Raw genomic sequence first — 20,296 nt, 5'->3', positions numbered from 1 at the left:
GCACACAGTAAGCACTCAATAAATACGACTGCATGAATGAGTTCAGGCCTGGGGGAGAGCAGCAGTGGACTCTACATAACAATGCGAAGGGAGGTTTTAAAATGTTCCCACTAGAGAGATCTCCATAAGCCATCCATTGCAGTGGGCAAAATCTGACCTGGGACCACAACCTAAAGACCACGCGCTCCCTCTCCCCATCTTCAAAGCTCTTCTGAAACCACATTTCCTCCATCACCTGTCGCACGGGGATGGATTTGAGCATTGGTGAGAGGCAAAATTTAATCTATGAGGCGGACTGAACTTCTCTAATGGGAGGCATATGCTTTTTTTAGTTATTTACACGTGACGAATTGAACGTCCCTCTTAGGAGGAATACAGTTTATGCGTTGCTCGCACATGGAGAAGCATCTAGCCCCCACCCATGAACACTTTCCACTCAGGAGGAATCCACTTACATGTTTTTCTCACATGGCAAAGTATCTAGCTCCCACCCACGAACACTTCTCTCTCGGGAGGAATCCACTTACACGTTACACGCACACAGCGAAGCGGCCTAGCTTTCAGCCCCACGAGTGTTCAAGTGGGACACTCACCCATTCCACTGCTCCTCACTTGGTGCAGAGCGAGTGGACATCCCACGCTCTGGGCAGAGGTGACACGCAGCTGGCTGCTGAGAATCTCGTTCCGCTACCCAGAACGTCGGAGGTGGCAGGTATTTATCACCTGTCCTTCAGGGTCATTAATAATAATAATAATAATAATGTTGGTATTTGTTAAGCTCTTACTATGTGCAGAGCACTGTTCTAAGCTCTGGGGTCATCAGATTGCCCCACATGAGGCTCACAATCTTAATCCCCATTTTACAGATGAGGGAACTAAGGCACAGAGAAGTGACTTGCCCACAGTCACACAGCTGACGTGGCAGAGCTGGGATTTGAACCCATGACTTCTGACTCCCAAGCCCGGGCTCTTGCCACTGAGCCACGCTGCTTCTCTAGGCTTCTGCTTGTCCAATCTCCGTCCCTCCCACGCTGCCTCCTCCATACTTTATTTGATTGGCAGGGGGGCGAGGGACACCTTCTGTATTCCTGGCCTGGAGTGTCTGCGGTGTCCTGCCTGCGCTTCCGAGTACTGCTCTGCTGGCTCGGACAGTCACGAGATGGTGTTTGATCTTGAGATGGTGGGTGCTCTGGATCAATTTAAGACACTCTCTAGAATCCTTCCTTGATTAATCTGCAATCTCCCCTCTCTAAATCTCCCAACTGCCACTTCAGTACTTCACCACTTGAGCGCTTAAGCACTCTATGTAAGAGTCCAAGATTTCCACTGCTCCTTTGTAACCTTGAGGACAGGGATCACGTATATTGATTTCTATTCCCTTCAAACAAGCCCACCCCTATCCTGAAAAAAACCCGAAAAACAAACAAACCCAAAACCCTTCTCTGGACCTCACGGTAGCCTCATGGTAGCTTCCAGCTATCGTCCCATCTCCCTCTTCTTATTTCTGTCCAAACTCTTCCAACAGGTTGCATGCTCTGGCTGCTTCCACTTCACCTCCTCCCCCCGCCCCATCTCGGAGGACTGCAACTTTGGCATTATCCTAAAAATTATAATCATAGTTGTGGTATTTGTTAAGTGCTTACTATGTGCCAAGCACTGTACTAAGCACTGGGGTAGATACAAAAACATCAGGTCAGACACAGTCCCTGTCCTACATGGGGCTCACACTCTAATTAGGGAGGAGATCAGGTATTGAATCCCCATTTTGCAGATGAGGAAACTGAAGCATAGAGAAGTTAAGTGACTTGTCCAAGGTCATCCAGCAGACAAGTGGCAGAGTTGTGATTAGTACCCAGGTCCCCTGAACTCCCATGCCTGTGCTCTTTCCACTGGGCCACACTGCTTCTATGGTTAGCCCCACTCTTGGCATAATCCTTGATTCCTCTCGTCATTCAACCCACATATTCAATCCATCACTAAATCCCATCAGTCTCATATTCATTCAATAGTATTTATTCAGCGCTTACTAAGTGCATTCATTCAATGGTATTTATTGAGCGCTTACTATGTGCAGAACACTGTACTAAGCGCTTGGAATGTACAATTTGGCAACAGATAGAGACAATTCCTGCCCAATAATGGACTCATGGTCTAAACGACAGGCTCACATTTTCAACATCGCTAAAATCCGCCTTTTCCTCTCCATCCAAACTGCTACTACGTTAATCCAATCGCTCATCCTATCTTCCCTGGATTATTGCATCATCCTCCTTGCTGACCTCCCAGCCTCCTGTCTCTTCCTATTCCAGTCCTTACTTCAATCTGCTGCCCGGATCAAAAATGTTCAGGACATGTCAACCCACTCTTCTGAAAACTCCAGTGGTTGCCCATCCACCTCCTCATCAAACAAAAACTCCTTTAAAGCACTTAATCACCTTGCCCCCTCCTACTTCACCTTGCTGCTTTCCTGCTACAACCCAACCCGCACACTTGGTTCCTCTAATGCTAACCTTCTCACTGTACCTCGATCTCGTCTATCTCGCCTCCGACCTCTCGCCCACATCCTGCCTCTGGCCTGGAAGGCCCTCCCTCCTCAAATCCAACAGACAATGACTCTCCCCCACTTCAAAGCCTTATTAAAGGCACATCTCCTCCAGGAGGCCTTCCCTGACTAAGTCCCCTCTTCCCTCTTCTCCCACTCCTTTCTGCATCATCCTGACTTTCTTCCTTTGTTCTTCCCCCTTCCAGCCCCACAGCACTTATGTAATAATAATAATAATGATGATGATGATGGTGTTTAAGTGCTTACTATGTGTCAGCCCTTAACAAATACCATCATTAAATTACACATGTACATATCTGTAACATTTATTTATAGTCTGTCTCCCCCTCTGCATACCCAACCCCCCCCAGACTGTAAGCTCCTTGTGGGCAGGGAATGTGTCTGTTTATTGTTGTATTGTATTCTCCCAAGTGCTTAGTACGCTGCTCTGCACACAGTAAGTGCTCAATAAATGATTGAATGAATGAATGGTTCTTCCTCCACAACATGTACAGGTTTCACCCGCCCTGCTTCTTCTCTACCCAAAAGACCTCTATATTGGTCCAGGTACTTGTCCTATCAAACTGGACTATTGGATCAGCCTCCTCACTGATTATCATCATCATCATCATTGGTATTTATTGAGCGCTTACTGTGTGCAGAGCACTTTACTAAGCACTTGGAAGAGTACAACAGAGTTGGTAGACCCATTCCCTGTCCGCAATGAGCTTACAGTCTAAAGGACTGATAGTTGTACTGTGAGTTCTTCAAAGGGATTGGCTTAAAGGTTTCGAAGGCAGACAGGAGATTTTGCTTTGGTCTTAGACAAGCAGAGTCAAAGCTCTTTCTGCCTCCGATCTTACCTCTGTTCCATCCACATCACTCTGTGGCCTGGATTATTTTCCTAAAATGTCATTCTGTACAGGTCTCCTCAGAAACCTCAAATGGTTACCCGTTACTCTCTGCATCAAACAGAAATTCCTGTTCCATGAGTTTAAGATACTCAATTTGCTCTCTTTCTGCTCACCCATGTTCTTCTCACACTACACCCCACTTTGCACTCCCTGTTCCTCTCAAGCAACCTTTTCACTGTACTTCATTTTCATCTCTCCTGCAGTTGACACCTTGGTCACGAGCAAGATATATGTCACTTCTTTATTTGGTTCTTCCCAAATGCCCAGCACCGTGCACTAGACCAAGTGGGTGATCAATAAATACTACTATTACTACTAGCAGTACATCCTCCTCCTTGTCTGGAGCTCCCTCCATCGTCAAATTCGTCAGATCACGGCCCTCCCCACTTTCATAGCTCTTCTGAAATCATTCATTCAATTGTATTTATGGAGCGCCTACTGTGTGCAGAGAACTGTACCAAGTGCTTGGAAAGTACAATTCAGCAACAAATAGAGACAATTCCTGCCCAACAACTGGCTCACATATCCTCCAAGAAGCCTTCCCTATTTCATTTCAAATCTCCCTTATTTATGTCCTCCCACTATCTCTCCCATATTTCTGCACCAGCTAACCTCTAAACACTCATAACTTCATGAAGTTATATATATATCTTACACACCTCATTATGTAAGGCCAAATTTAGATCAACAAATACCATCATTATTATCCACATTCCCTTTTTCCTTTACCTCCTTCCTGTAAGGCACTTCAGTGCCTGTCTCCTGCTTCATTCGTTGAGGGCAGGGTTCAGGTCTGATTAAATTTTACTCTCTTAAAAGTGCTTAATATAGTGCTGTGCACTCAGTAGGCCCTCAATAAATATTGATTCATTCTTAACCAGCTACTATCCCCAGTAAGAGTCAAACATTAGCAGCTGGCTGTAGCTCCAGGTTGGATTCCTGAATTCAATCAACAGTATTTACTGAACACTTCTGGACAGAGCATTATATTAAGCTCTTTGAGAGTACAACAGAGTTAGTAAACAGGATCCTTGCCCTCAAGGACCTTAAAACCTAGTGGGGGAGACAGATGCTAAAATAAGTTACAGGTGGGGAAACAACGGGGTTTAAAGAGCTGTACACAAGTGCTCTGGGGGTGGGTGGTGTGAATCTTGAAGGGCATAGTTGAAGGCAAGTGGTAAAATGGTAGTTGGGGTGAGGTGAGAGATTAATCAGGGAAGGCCTCCTGGAGAAGATGTGATTTCTTAGGAGGGTTTGAAGATGGTAAGAGTGATGGTTTGCCAAATGTGAAGTGGGAGGGAGTTTCGAGCAGGAGAGAGGGAGGAGGTTGGCTTAAAAGGAGCCAAACACCCAGGCTAGATTGCAATGGGAGTGGAGCAGATATGTAGAGGGGAAAGAACTGCACTTATGTATATATCTGTCATTTTATTCATTTGTATTGATGTCTGTCTCCCCCCCTCTAAACTGTGAGCTCCTCATGGGCAGGGAATGTCACTGTTTATTATTGTATTGTACTTTCCCAAGCACTTAGTATAGTGCTCTGCACACAGTAAGTATTTAATAAATAATTAGGGTGGTATGTTAAGTGTCTACTATGTGCCAAGCACTGTTCTAAGCTTAATAAATATGCTTAATTATACACTTCATAAATATGATTGAATGAATTAATGACTTAATAATAATAATGTTGGTATTTATTAAGCACTTACTATGTGCCGAGCACTGTTCTAAGCACTGGGGTAGACACAGGGGAATCAGGTTGTCCCACGTGGGGCTCACAGTCTTAATCCCCATTTTACAGATGAGGGAACTGAGGCACAGAGAAGTTAAGTGACTTGCCCACAGTCACACAGCCGACAAGTGGTAGAGCTGGGATTCGAACTCATGAGCCCTGACTCCAAAGCCCGTGCTCTTTCCACTGAGCCACGCTGCTTCTCCTCTTCTTAAAGCTGAGGGTCAGGAGGTTCCACTTGATGCAGAGAGGAACTGGCAACCATTGGAGGGTTGATGAATTAGGATTATGACGGTGGTTATAAGTGCTAAATTGGTTATGTGTTATTAATAATTCATTCATTCATTCAATAGTATTTATTGAGCGCTTACTATGTGCAGAGCACTGTACTAACCACTTGTAATATACAATTCGGCAACAGATAGAGACAATCCCTGCTCAACAACGGGCTTACAGTCTAATCAGGGGAGACAAGACAGACAAAAACAAGACAACATAATCACAATAAATAGAATCAAGGGGATGTATACCTTATTAACCAGATAAATAGGGTAATAAAAATATATATAAATGAGCACAATGCTGAAGGGAGGGGAAGGGAGAGGGGGAGGAGCAGAGGGAAAGGAGGGAAAGGGGGCTTAGCTGAGAGGAGGTGAAGGAGGGTAGGGGAAGGGAGCAGAGGTGGAAGGGGAGCAGAGAGGGAGCAGAGGGAAAAGGGGAAGCTCAGTCTGGGAAGGCCTCTTGGAGGAGGTGAGCTCTAAGTAGGGTTTTGAAGAGGGGAAGAGAATTAGTTTGACAGAGGTGAGGAGGGAGGGCATTCCAGGACAGCGGTTGGACATGGGCCAGAGGTCGACGGTGGGACAGGCGTGAACGGGGGATGGTGAGGTGAGCAGCAGAGGAGCGGAGTGTGCAGGGTGGGCAGTAGAAAGAGAGATGGGAGGTTAGGTAGAAGGGGGCAAGGTGATGGAGAGCCTTGAAGCCCAGAGTGCTAAATTTTTGTTTCGTGCAGAGGTTGATAGGCAACCATGGGAGGTTTTTAAGGAGGGGAGTGACATGCCCAGAGGGTTTCTGCAGGAAGATGATCCGGGCAGCAGAATGAAGAATAGATTGGAGTGGGGAGAGACAGGAGGAAGGGAGGTCAGAGAGAAGGCTGACACAATAATCCAGCTGGGATATTATGAGAGTTTGTACCAGTACAATAGCCATTTGGATGGAGAGGAAAGGGCGGATCTTGGCGATATTGTAAAGGTGAGACCAGCAAGCATTGGTGACGGATTGGATGTGTGGGGTGAATGAGAGAGCGGGGTCAAGGATGACACCGAGTTTGTGGGCTTGAGAGACGGGAAGGATGGTCGTATCATCCACAGTGATGGGGAAGTCAGGGAGAGGACAGGGTTTGGGAGGGAAGATAAGGAGCTCAGTTTTGGACATGTTGAGTTTTAGGTGGCGGGCAGACATCCAGGTGGAGACGTCCTGGAGGCAGGAGGAGATACGAGCCTGAAGGGAGGGGGAGAGAACTGGGGAGGAGATGTAGATTTGGGTGTCATCGGCGTAGAGATGATAGTTTAAGTCGTGGGAGCGAATGAGTTCACCAAGGGAGTGAGTGTAGATGGAGAACAGAAGAGGGCCAAGAACTGACCCTTGAGGAACCCCCACAGTTAGAGGATGGGAGAAGGAGGAGGAGCCCGCGAAGGAGACTGAGAATGAACGGCCAAAAAGATAAGAGGAGAACAAGGGGAGGACGGAGTCCGTGAAGCCAAGGTGAGATAAGGTGTGGAGGAGAAGGGGATGGTCGACAGTGTCAAAGGCAGCTGAGCGGTTCAGGAGGATTAGGATAGAGTAGGAGCCATTGGATTTGGCAAGAAGGACGTCTTGGGTGACCTCTGAGAGAGCAGTCTCAGTAGAGTGGAGGGGACAGAAGCCAGATTGGAGGGGGTCCAGAAGAGAGTTGGAGTTGAGGAATTCAAGGCAGTGAGTGTAGACGACTCGTTCTAGGAGTTTGGAAAGGAATAATAATAATGGTGATGGTATTTAACCACTTACTATGTGCTGAGCATTGTAAGATTCATTCATTCATTCAATTGCATTTATGGAGCGCTTACTGTGGGCAGGGCATTGTACTAAGTGCTTGGAAAGTACAATTCTGCAACAGAGACAATCCCTACCCAATGATGGGCTCACCGTCTAGAATGGGGGAGACAGACAACAAAACAAGTAGACAGGCTAGATACAAGGTAATAATAATGATAGCATTTGTTAAGCACTTACTATGTGCCAAGCACTGTTCCAAGCGCTGGGGGGGGTACAACAATAATAATAATAATAATGTTGGTATTTGTTAAGCGCTTACTATGTGCAGAGCACTGTTCTAAGTACTGGGGGAGCTACAGGGTAATCAGGTTGTCCCATGTGAGGCTCACAGTCTTAATCCCCATTTTCCAGATGAGGTAACTGAGGCACAGAGATGTGAAGTGACTTGCCCACAGTCACCCAGCTGACAAGTGGCAGAGCCGGTATTCGAACCCATGACCCCTGAGTCCCAAGCCCGGGCTCTTTCCACTGAGCCACGCTGCTTCTCTAAACAGACTGTCCCACGTGGGGCTCACAGCCTTAATCCCCATTTTACAGATGAGGTCACTAAGGCACAGAGAAGTCAGGTGACTCATCCAAAGTCACACAGCTGATCAGTGGCAGAGCAGGGATCGGGAAGCACTGTGGCTCAGTGGAAAAAGCCTGGGCTTCGGAGTCAGAGGTCATGAGTTCGACTCCCAGCTCTGCCACTTGTCACCTGTGTGACTGTGGGCAAGTTACTTAACTTCTCTGTGCCTCAGTGACCTCATCTGGAAAATGGGGATTAACTGTGAGCCTCACGTGGGACGACCTGATTACCCTGTATCTCCCCCAGCGCTTAGAACAGTGCTCTGCACATAGTAAACGCTTAACAAATACCAATATTATTATTGTTATTAGAACGCACGACCTCTGACTCTTCATTCCACTGAGCCACACAGCTTCTCGCTCCCGTTAACGTTTGTGGAGATGAGATAATGCCCTTTACAAAATAAATACCACCATTAAACGTCAAATATCTTGTGCGCGAGGCCAAACTCTGGCTCACCGGTTTTGGGGCCGGCTACGCAGCTCGGAGAGGAGCGTGGGCGACCGTTGGGGAACGGCGTCCCCAGCCCCGCCCCTTCCCGACGGCGCGCCGCCTGCGTGATGACGTAGGCGGACGGCGGAGTCTGGTATCGTTGTTATGGCGGCCATGAGCGTCCTGGTGTCTGCCCTGGAGTCCTACCGGGAGCGCGATCGGCTGGTGAGGCTCGGACCCCTCCGTGCCCCCTCGCCGATTCTCGTCGGAGGAGGGAACGGTTGCGAGAAACGAGGGGTCTCGCCGCCCACCCCTGGCCCACCTCCCACCTCTGGCCCGGAACGCCCTCCCGCCTCACATAATCATAGCATCTGTTAAGCGCTTACTCTGTGCCGAGCACTGTTCTAAAATCTGGGGGAGTTACAGCGAAATCAGATTGTCCTACGTGGGGCTCACATTTTTTAATCCCCATTTTTCCAGAGGAGGTAACTGAGGCGCAGTGAAGTGACTTAGCAATAATAATGTCGGTATTTGTTAAGCGCTTACTATGTGCAGAGCACTGTTCTAACCGCTGGGGGAGATACAGCGTCATCAGATTGTCCCATTTGGGGCTCACATTTTTTAATCCCCATTTTTTCAGAGGAGGTAACAGGCGCAGAGAAGTGTAGTGACTTAATAATAATAATGTTGGTATTTGTTAAGCGCTACTATGTGCCGAGCACTGTTCTAAGCGCTGGGGGAAATACAGCGTAATCAGATTGTCCCACATGGGGCTCACATTTTTTAATCCCCATTTTTCCAGAGGAGGTAACTGAGACGCAGAGAAGTGAAGTGACTTAATAATAATGTTGGTATTTGTTAAGCGCTTACTATGTGCAGAGCACCGTTCTAAGCGCTGGGGGAGATACAGGATAATGAGGTCATTCCACGTGAGGCTCACAGTTAATCCCCATTTTACAGATGAGGTAACTGAGGCGCAGAGAAGTGAAGTGACTTGCCCACGGTCACCCATCTGACAAGTGGCAGAGCCGGGATTAGAACCCACGACCTCTGGCTTACTCTACTGTAGTGGATAGAGCTCGGGCCTGGGAGTCAGAAGGTCATGAGTTCTAATCCTGGCTCTGCCACTTGTCTGCTGTGTGACCTTGGGCAAGTCACTTCATTTCTCTGGGCCTCAGTTCTAGAGAAGCAGCGTGGCTCAGTGGAAAGAGCCCAGGCTTGGGAGTCAGAGGCCATGGGTTTGAATCCCAGCTCTGCCACTTAACTGGGTGAATGGGCACAAGTCACTTAACTTCTCTGGGCCTCAGTTACCTCATCTGTAAAATGGGGATTAACTGTGAGCCTCACGTGGGACGACCTGATTATCCTGTATCTCCCCCAGCGCTTAGAACTGTGCTCTGCACATAGTAAACGCTTAACAAATATCAACATTATTATTAGCTGTAAAATGGGGATTGAGACTGTGAGCCCCACGTGGGACAGGGACTGTGTCCAACCTGACTTGCTTGTATCCACCCCAGTGCTTAGTACGGTGCCCAGCACAGAGTTAAGTGCATAATCAACACCGTAGTTATTATTATCCCCGATTAGACTGTAAGCCTGTCAGTGGGCAGGGACTGTCTCTATCTGTTGCCGATTTGTACATTCCTAGTACTTAGTACAGTGCTCTGCACATAGTAAGCGCTCAATAAATACTATTGAGTCACTGCATGAATGAATGATTCCCAACCCCAGACTCTTTCCACTAAACCACGCTGCTTCTCTAATCCCACAATCATTCTTCGCCCCCGTCAAAGCCCTGCTGAATGGCACACCTCCTCCAAGAGGCCTTCCCAGACCAAGCCCCCCTTTTCCTCAGCACCCCCCCCCCTTGCTCTACCCCCACCTCCCCTCCCCACAGCACTTGCGTACTTATGTACATATAATATGTACGTATCAGGGGAAGCAGCATGGCTCAGTGGAAAGAGCCTGGGCTTCAGAGTCAGAGGTCATGGGTTTGACTCCCCCCTCTGCCACTTGTCACCTGTGTGACTGTGGGCAAGTAACTTAACTTCTCTGTGCCTCAGTTACCTCATCTGGAAAATGGGGATTAACTGTGAGCCTCACGTGGGACAACCTGATTACCCCGTATCTCCCCCAGCGCTTAGAACAGTGCTCTGCACATAGTAAGCGTTTAACAAATACCAACATTATTATTATTATCTATAATTCTATTTATATTGAAGCCTGTTTACTTTTTTTGCTGTCTGTTCCACCCCCTCACACTGTAAACCCATGTGAGCAGGGATTACCTCTCTCTGTTGCTCTGTTGCACTTTCCAAGCGCTTAGTACAGTGCTCTGCACACAGTAAGCACTCAATAAATATGATTGAATTTAAAGGAGGAAGTAGTCATTCCTCCACAGCCTCCGAGCTCCAGGGACCGTTCTCCTGTTGCCCTCGCCCATTCGGAGAAGCAGTGTGGCTTAGCAGCAAGAGCCAGGGGTTGGGAGTCAGAGGTCGTGAGTTCTAATCCCACCTCCGCTTCTTGTCTGCTGTGTGACTTTGGGCAAGTCACTTCACTTCTCTGGGCCTCAGTAACCTCATCTGGAAAATGGGGATTTAGAGTGTGAGCCCCACGTGGGACAACCTGATTGCCTTGTATCTACGCCTGCATTTAGAACAGTGCTTGGCACATAGTAAGCACTTAAAAAATACCAGCATTTTTTTTTTCCCACCAGGTTCTGTAGCCTTGCCGTCCAGCCCACTCCCGACTACGGCAGCCACCTCGGCCCCTAATAATAGTAATAATTCTGGTATTTGTTAAGCGCTTACTATGTTCCAGGCACTGTACTAAGAGCTGGGTGTATACAAGCAAATCGGGTTGGACACAATCCTTGTCCCACATGGCGCTCATAGTCTCAATCCCCATTTTACAAATCAGGTAACTAAGGGCCAGAGAAGTGAAGTGATTTGCCCAAGGTCACCCAGCAGACAAGTGGCAGAGTCAGAATTAGAACCCACGACCTGTGACAACCAGGCTCCTGCTCTTTCTACTAGGCCCTGCTGTAAAAGGGGTTCTTCATAAGGGAAGTTCGTACTAGAAGCAGCGTGGCTCAGTGGAAAGAGTCTGGGCTTCGGAGTCAGAGGTCATGGGTTTGACTCCCGGCTCTGCCACTTGTCAGCTGTGTGACTGTGGGCAAGTCACTTCACTTCTCTGTGCCTCAGTTACCTCATCTGTAAAATGGGAATTAACTGAGCCTCACATGGGATGACCTGATTACCCTGTATCTTCCTCAGTGCTTAGAACAGTGCTCTGCACATAGTAAGCGCTTAACAAATACCAACATTATTTAGACCAAAAGTGTTTCGTGATCTTTATTAATAGTAAAAATTATGGTACTCAGTAAGTGCTTACTATACGCCAAGCACTGTTCTAAGCACTGGGGTAGATACAAGTTAGGTTGAACACAGTGCCTGTCCCACATAGGGCTCACACTCTTAATCCCCATTTTACAGATAAGGTAACTGAGGCCCAGAGGAGTGAAGTGACTTGCCCAAAGTCACACAGTAGACATATGGTGGAGCTGGGATTAGAACCCATGGCCTTCTGATTCCCAGGCCCATGCTCTATCCACTAAATCACGCTGCTTCTCCTTTTGAGACTTGCAACTGTTAGCCATGTTGTTAAGTAACATCAATAATTGTGATTTATACAGCCTCTTTTCTCTTGAGACTCCCCAAACCCCAAATGATAGACTTGGTAATGATCTTGAGTATATACATATGTTTAGACTTGTGTTTTGCATCTTCTGAGCAAGTAATGATCGTTCATTTTCATTGCACAAAGTAGGAAATGAAGGTGCAGTGATTTGCTCAAATTCCTGACTCACTGGGTAAACTAGCATTGTGCTCAAATTTGAAAAAGGGTTACTCCTAACTGTGGGAAGCTGTAAATTTGAGTTAAAGGACTCTTGGGAAAAAAAAAAAACATGACCCAGATGATGTTTTGTTTTTTTTTTAGATAATCGTTGTGAGTTATTGTTTAAAAAGTATTTAATTCTATATCGTAATCACCTAATAGTAGAGATAACGTAACAGTTGGGGCAATAAAACTTCCCCCGAACCAGGAGAGGAAGTAAGTGAGGAACATACTTATTCCTAAATGTTTATGCCTTTTTTTCTAATGCTGTCTTTGGTTTGCTCCAGATCAGGACTTTGGGTTATGGCTGTCAGCTTGTTGGCGGTGTCTTGCTCGAGGAGTCTCATGCCAAATCTGAAGTGGGGAAAAGTCTCCTGGTTTTCTCTGAGCAGCTCAGCCACTGTAGGACAGTACTGCGTTTGTTTGATGACCTGTCCATGCTGGCTTATACCAAGCAGTATGGCCTAGGCACTAAGGTAACTATGTCATTGGTAGCCAAGAAAAAGTGGGGTGGGCAGGGTTTTAGTCATTCTCTACTTCTGGGGAAAATCCCTAGAGATTCAGGGAAGGTGTTTATGTCTAGTATCAGTTTGGAAGCTCTTTTCCCTTGAGCTATTATGCAGTGTCAGATTTTCTTAACCCCTTGAGTAAAAACTGTCACTGAATCATGAGCTTGAATTTTGGTATGGTATTTGTTAAGCTCTTACTATGTATCAGGCACTGGGGTGGGGGTAGATACAAGATCATCAGGTTGGATGCAGTCCCTGTCCCATGTGGGGTTCACGGTCTTAATTCCCATTTTACAGATGAGGTCACTGAGGCACAGAGAAATGAAGTCACTAACCCAAGGTCATATGGCAGACAAGCGGTGGAGCCGGAATTAGAATCCAGATCCTGCCAACTCCCAGGCCCTGACAAATGGCCGCCTCTTTGCAGCCATTTAAACAATTCACATTAAAAGATTGGGATTAAAAAATTCTCAGTACAGTGCCCTGCACACAGTAAGGGCTCAATAAATATGACTGGTTGATTGAAAAATCCCATAGCACATGCAGCTCCTTTTGATTCTAGAGGACAGCCATACTGAGGAGATGACAAGCATAGTGCTTGCTACACTCTGCATGAAGGAGTGGATAGAGCCCAGGTCTGGGACTCAGTAGGTCATGAGTTCTAATCCTAGCTCTGCCATTTGTCTGCTGGGTGACCTTGGGCAAGTCACTTCCCTTCTCTTTGCCTGAGTTACACCATCTGTAAAAGGAGGATCGAGACTGTGAGTCCCCACTTGAGACAGGGACCGGGTCCAACCCTATTTGCTTGTATCCACCCTAGCGCTTAGTATGGTGCCTGGCACGTAGTAAGCACTTAACAAATACCACTATTATTAGTAGTTAGGGGGCCAACTGCACTGCTGTTTATATAGAGGGGTCAGGTATTATCCCCACCCATTCACCGGCCCAGATTGCTGCTGCCAGACAGAAGGAGTCACTGCGCAAGAAAGGAAAATGCTCATCCAACTGTCCAGATGGGCAGCGGCGGTAAAAATCAACGAGATGGAGTAGTGTGGGAGGAAGAGTTGCTATGGCTTGCCTTGGCAGAGGCCTATACACGAGGGACCTGGTCAGTGCCAGTGAATCACAGATGTTTCCTTTGCCACTGCTTCAGCTAGACTCCCACATTGATAAACGGAGGTGAGAACCATGTCAGTAAAACAAATCGTTCTTTATTTGGTAGTACACCCCGTTCTCCTGTACACGGGGAGGGTGGGGGAACCCCACATTAAGGAAAACGCACCTCGCCGCACTCACCTGTGCCCAATGTCACGCTCTGCTGTTTCCATACAGGCACCTGTTGTCGGAAGAACCTTCCCTAATTCTGCCGTCATGTTCTACCCAGAAAGCGTAGTGAACCCTTGTGTTCTGGTAAAACGGAGCGTAGTGGATTAACCGGGCCTCGGTCGTGGCACAACTCAATTAGTGGTCCGCTGCAGTTTTCATTTCCATCTCCATCCTGAAGCATCGGCCTACCTGGCTGTGGAAAAGAGAAGTGTGTTCCCTGGGGATGTTAGATTTTACTGTCAAGGAGAAGATGGGAGAGGTTGTGGTATTGACATCTCTGGCAGCAGAGTAGCAGCAGTGTGGCCTGGTGGAGAGATCACGGGCCTGGGAGTCAGAGGACCTGGGTTCTAATCCCGGCTCTGCCACTTGCCTGCTGTGTGACTTTGGGCAGGTCACTTCACTTCCCTGTGCCTCAGTTTCCTCATTTGTAAAATGGGGATTCAGTACCCATTCTCCTTCCCTGTTAGACTGCGAGCCCCTTGTGGGACAGAGAAATGATTATTATATTTCTTAAGCACTTAGTATGTGCCAGACGCTGTACTAAGTTCTGAAGTGCATACAACCTAATTGGGTTGGACACAGTTCCTGTCCCACATGGGGCTCACAGTCTCAATCCTCATTTTACAGATGAGGCAACTGAGGCCTAGAGAAGAGAAGTGACTTGCCCAAGGTCACACATCAGACAAGTGGCGGAGCCGGGATTAGAACCCATGACTTTCTGACTCCCAGGCCCATGCTCTATCCACTATGCCATGGTGCAATCACTACGTCTGATTGCTTGCTTCTGCCTCAGTGCTGAGTGCAGTGCTTGGCACTTAACGAATGTTATTATCATCATCGTCATCTGGCTCCCTGTCACCGGTGCTGTAGGAAGAAGATGCCATCCTGCGTTGGATGTTTGTTTTCAATAACTTGGCCGATCAGCTCTACTATCCCTGTGAGCATATTGCATGGGCTGCCGACGCTAAAATTATTCGTGCGAACTCTGCCAAGTGGTGGACATTTAGCACCTCTCTCTGGGGTATTTCTCTTCTCCTAGGAATCGGAAGGTAAGAACCATTTGGAGATCAGATTATTTGCCTGTCCTCATGTTTTCCCACTTTGATTTGCCCTGACTAGAGCAAATATTAAGAAATATGATTTAATGATGGTAATGATGCATTTAGAATTCTAGACTCCCCCCCCCCGCCCCCCCAAAAAAAGAACAGTCCGGTTTGCCTCAATGCTGGGGCTACAACTTGAACCATATGCTACAACTTGAACCATATGCTGATGTATTTTCAGGTTTCTTTCTTCTCGGACAAACCCGTGGATCTCAAGGGAAATGATTTTTCTGAGAGTCAACAATTGAGTTGACAGTTTCTGTGAGTGAGACCACTCGGTGAGGGGTGAGCTGCATGGAACCAGAGGCCAATCTTTCTCCCATTGTCCGGGTCCAACTAGTAGATCTCATTACCCCAGCAGGACTTAAGGACTAGATTTATAGGTGGCAAAGTGTGCCACCAGCTTTCCCATCTGGGGACTGCAGTTAGTGGATCATTTGCTTGCTTGCTTCCAGGGGTAAGAAAATCAGCCTGCCACTTTCGTACCCCTTGGATGAGAAACCGCCCCCCAAACCTGCAGGGGATTTGGCTCAGAAGTGGATTGTGCCAAAGAAGAACTTTTTTTTTTTCTGAGTTGCTTGCTCTTTAGTCCTGAAATTGGTTTTTCATTGCTAATTGACCCATCTGGAACTCATTCATCAGGGTGTTATTTTTGAAATGACTGTCGAAGGGGAGAAAATCATTTAATAGTAGAGATCAGAGGATTTTTGCCAGAAAGACGTTTGGTCTAACAAGGGAACAATCTCCTATAAAACTAATGACGCTTCATACGAACAAACGCACAGCCTTTTATCCCAGGTCTCCAGGAGCTTTACAGATATTAACTTCTTAATCCGGGTACCGCTTCTGTGAGACAGGGCCTGGCAGCGTCCCAACATGTTCAGTGCTCTCCTTTTGCCTCTTCAAACAAAGTGGATTTCATCATTGTCTTTCTGTTCTTTTCAGATCTCTGAGGATTGTGCTTAAGCTGAGAAGAGTGCTGAGGAGCCCAGAAGGAAAGTTCATCGGGTACGATTTGGGTTCCTCCCAGGGAAATGAGTATTTCTCTAAGTAGCCCATCTGCCATTCCAACACATTTATCATTTTAAATGAGAGGAGCCACTGGAGAAGGAGGTAACTATCAGAGCAGTTAAAAGTTCTGGACGTAGAAGAGGAGAAGGAGGTAAGTCTTAGCGCCCTTGGCAGGTAACCGTTTGCTGGGACTCCATGATGGAGTATGTTCATTCTGCAAGTGTTTTGGAAGGGCTTCAAAGTTACTTTAGTGCAGCACCTACCCGAGGAATGACGGTGATAGTACAGGCATAGTGAGAGTGAAACCACAGGCTTCTAAGTCTAGGAAACCCCTAAACTCCCAGGGGCACCGTTGCAGGGGCCAGGCTGGGTAGTGAAGAGGTGGAGCGGTTTGGCCTCATTGGCCGTGTGGAAGAGGACGTGACTGATCTTTGAACGCTTTTTTCTCTAAAGGATGGGAGGGAGACCTTTGCTTTTCATTTTTAGAAGATTAGCACCTTCCCAGCTCTGCCGCTTGCCTGCTGTGTGACCTTGGACAAGTCACTTACCTTCTCAGTGCCTCAGTTCCCTCACCTGTAAAATGGGGATTGAGTGTGAGCCCCGTCTGGGACAGGGACCGTGTCCAATCTGATTAACTTGTAGCTACCCCAGAGCTCTGTACAGTGCATTGGCACATGGCTGAACAAATATCATAAAAAAAAAAAAGACATCTTCCATTTCATATGGGAAGATTGATGATGGAGAGCTCCGTCTGCCCCGGTTTTTGTCGAATGTCAGTACGTTGCTGTTTAGCACCCGGTCTCTGATTGTGCCACTCATGTGGTGCCAAAGATGTTCTTCTGTGTTTTCATGGTCCTGTGACATGCCCGGGCCACAATCTCATCCTGAATTTCAGGGGTTGCCCACATGGCCCTTTCTGCGATTATCTGACTGTGCTTTTCTAAAGTATGAAAGACTGAGTAATTAGTATCTTGGTATTTTCCTCCTTTCACAGCCAGCCTTCCAATAGGGATCGAAAGGTGATCCAAGCTCAGATGAAGTCGGAAGTTCTAAATCTTCTCAGCAATTTGGCCGATCTCTCCAATGCGATCCACTGGATGCCACCAGGGTTTCTTTGGGCCGGAAGGTTTCCTCCGTGGTTGGTGGGTCTGATGGGCACCATCTCCTCCCTGATTGGTCTGTACCGAGTATGCGTCGGGGGAAATGCTGGCTCTCTCTGAAGTGGCCACACCTGGACACTGACGATTCGGAAGATTAAGGTGCAACACTAGAGTCACCGGAGCAGGAGTGAAGGCTCTCGGAAAAAGTAGAAGTTAGGGATCTTAAGCTTTCAGCAGGGATCACGTCTCCCAGGCGCTCAGCTCAGGGCTTTGCACAGCGCAGGCGACGATAAATACCGTTGTTTGATTAGTACTGAAATTACCCCCAACAGGGAAAATTCTCCCTACGAGTCTGTGAAGCAAAATAAGAGGTGGGTTGAATGTGGAAAAGTAAGATTAAAAGATGAAAAGAATGGACTCCTCTGTGCTGTTTTCAAATTGATGGCAAAAGTGGGGACAGGCAGAGGCGTCTAATCCATCTCGTTTCCTGAAGCCCAAACCTGTGATGTCAATGGAGTGCTTTGCTTTAGGTCATGCTGATGCTGGCCACCAGAGGAAAGTACCCCGGCGCCCATTACTGGGGAGAGAAGAAGGGGAAATGGTGACAGAAGTGTGACATAGGGATTGGCATGGTGAATGGTTAGAATATTTTGCAGAGAGAAAAAGAAAGGGAACAGCCACTGTTCCTTAACCTTTCTTTATCTAAATGGAGAACATTACTATATCATGGTAGACTTGCTCTATAGGGATAGGCAGTCCAGTGATTTTGTGATGAGAGCCTTCTCTCTGCATTTTCTGGTTTGTGAATGATTCCCCCAGCCCCTGTCCTCTGGAGAGGACACGTCAATTTGGTCACTGTGAAATCTAATCACAAAGGGATATGAATATCATTCCACAGTGAAATCTATTTAACCCGGCCTTCCCTGCACAGCGCGGAGCTAGCCATGACCACCAAAGGCCTTCCCCCGATTTCCCATCTTCTGCCTTTTTTCATTCAGTCAGTCGTATTTATTGAGTGCTTATTGGGTGCAGAGCACTGTACTGAGCCTTTGGGAGAGTACAGTAGAACAATAAACACACATGTTCCCTGCCCACAACGAGCTGACAGTCTAGAGGGGGCTCACTTAGTGACCTGAATCTCACCCGGGGCCTCAGGTCAGAGGGGGGACGCCATCTTTGGGGGTGATTCACTTTAAGTAGGTGCTCAAAGGGGAGGTGTTGGGGTGGATAAGGTGGGACCTGAGCCCCTCCACCATCCCTTCTCTTCTAGCCTGGGCCCCCAATCACCCCGAAGTTTGGATGGGGAGGAATCAGGGACTAACTGGTTTCTGACCTCAACTTCAGGGTAAGTTTGGGCCACCCCTTGGAGGTTGTGGTGAAAGTGACCTCAGAGATCAAGGTCAGAAGCGGGACACGGGGCGTTGCTGGATGAGCAGCAGGGAAGGCGTGGCCAAGGCATAATAATAATAGTAACAATTATAATAATATCTATTAAGCGCTTATGTGCTAAGCTCCGGCATGTAGATACTCTATATGTAATAGAAGAAAACCAGCGTGGCCTAGTGGAAAAAGCATGGGCCTGGGAGTCAGAGGCTTTGGGTTTTCATCCCGGCTCCTCCACTTACCTACTACGTGATCTTGGGTAAGTCACTTCACTTCTCTGTGCTCCAGTTCCCTCATCTGCAAAATGGGGATTCAATACCTGTTCTCCCTCCTGCCTTAGACCGTCATCCCCGTGTGGGACCTGATGATCTTGTATCTACCCCAGTGCTGAGTACAGTGCTTGGCACGTAGTAAGTGCTTAACAAATGCCATTATTATTATTTTGGATAGAGTCCCTGTCCCACACAGGGCTCACAGTCTAAGAGGGAGGGAGAACAGGCATTTTATCCCCATTTTGCAGATGAGGAAACTGAGGTCCAGAGAGGTCAAGTGACTTGTCCAAGGTCTCACAACAGGCCATTGGCTGATCCCACACTAGAACCCAGGTGTCCGACTCCTAGTCCCGGGCACCTTCTACTAGGTCACACTGCCTCCCATGCAACCCTGGCCAAAGAGGGATGTAATTAAGGTGACGGAGGGGGGTCACTGTAACTTAGCGACCAGGCCTAGGGTTCCCGGGACTGTTTCTGTTTTAACTATTGTCTGTGTAATGCTGCTTAACAATCTCGGTTGCCTCGGGGCTCCATCTGCAGGCCAATCAAGGAAAAAGAAGACCAAACCCAGACATAGAATTCCTAGGTGATAAATGCCTAAACCAGGGGGTAGCCCCAGGGATCCAATTTGTGACCATTCAATTAAATTGTCTGGGATCTTTGGGAGGGCAAATTGGGAAAGGGGGCGTGGCTGTAATGGCTAAAATGAGGAAAATGTACAGAGGAAGAGACAGAAAACGACAAGACAGAGATGCGGAGAGGGCAGGAGAGAGACGCGGGGGGGGGGGGGGGGGGGGGGGGGACACACAAAAGAGGGATGAGACAGACGGAGGTGACGTAGACGCGTGAACTCAGATACATACATGAAGAGGAGGGAAATTGGTAAACAGTTCTGTCAGTAGAGTTCTCCACCCCCAAGAAGCAGCATGACCTAATGGAAAGAGTAATAATAATAATTATAGTCTTTGTTAAACGCTTACTATGTGCCAAGCGCTGTTCTAGGTGTTGGGGTAGGTAATTAGGTTGCTCCATGTGGGGCTCACAGTCTTAATCCCCATTTTCCAGATGAGGTAACAGGCACAGAAAAGTGAAGTGCCTTGCCCAAAGTCACAGAGCTGACAAGTGGCGGAGTCGGGATTAGAATGAGTACAGGTCTGGGAATCAGAGGACCGGGTTCTAATCCCAACTCCGCCACATATCCTCCGTGTGACCTTGGGCAAGTTGCTTATTTTCTGTGTGCCTCACTTGCCTCATTTGTAAAATGGAGATGAAAGACCTGTTCTCCGTCTTAGAGTGTAAGCCCCACAAGGGACAGGGACCGTGTCTGACCTGGTTATCTTGTATCTACTCCGGTATTTAGCAAAATGCTGGGCACGCAGAGGCTGGTGGCAATGTCATCCATCTGGCTGCCCG

The 20,296-nt window shown here is 47.6% G+C and overlaps 1 protein-coding gene across 1 annotated transcript; it reads left to right on the top strand.

The window, feature by feature from the left end:
- Positions 1–8,412: 8,412 nt before the first annotated feature.
- PEX11G (peroxisomal biogenesis factor 11 gamma) lies at positions 8,413–17,645 on the top strand. The gene is made up of 5 exons (XM_001520040.6): positions 8,413–8,504; positions 12,467–12,655; positions 14,885–15,063; positions 16,063–16,125; positions 17,123–17,645. Exons 1-5 carry the CDS (start codon positions 8,445–8,447, stop codon positions 17,346–17,348), a joined length of 717 nt encoding a protein of 238 aa, XP_001520090.2. The 5' UTR covers positions 8,413–8,444; the 3' UTR covers positions 17,349–17,645.
- Positions 17,646–20,296: the final 2,651 nt, after the last annotated feature.

The sequence above is a fragment of the Ornithorhynchus anatinus genome, chromosome X1 (assembly GCF_004115215.2).
Source record: "Ornithorhynchus anatinus isolate Pmale09 chromosome X1, mOrnAna1.pri.v4, whole genome shotgun sequence".
NCBI classification, from domain to species: Eukaryota; Metazoa; Chordata; class Mammalia; order Monotremata; family Ornithorhynchidae; genus Ornithorhynchus; species Ornithorhynchus anatinus.
This window is presented reverse-complemented; position numbering and strand designations above follow the sequence as displayed.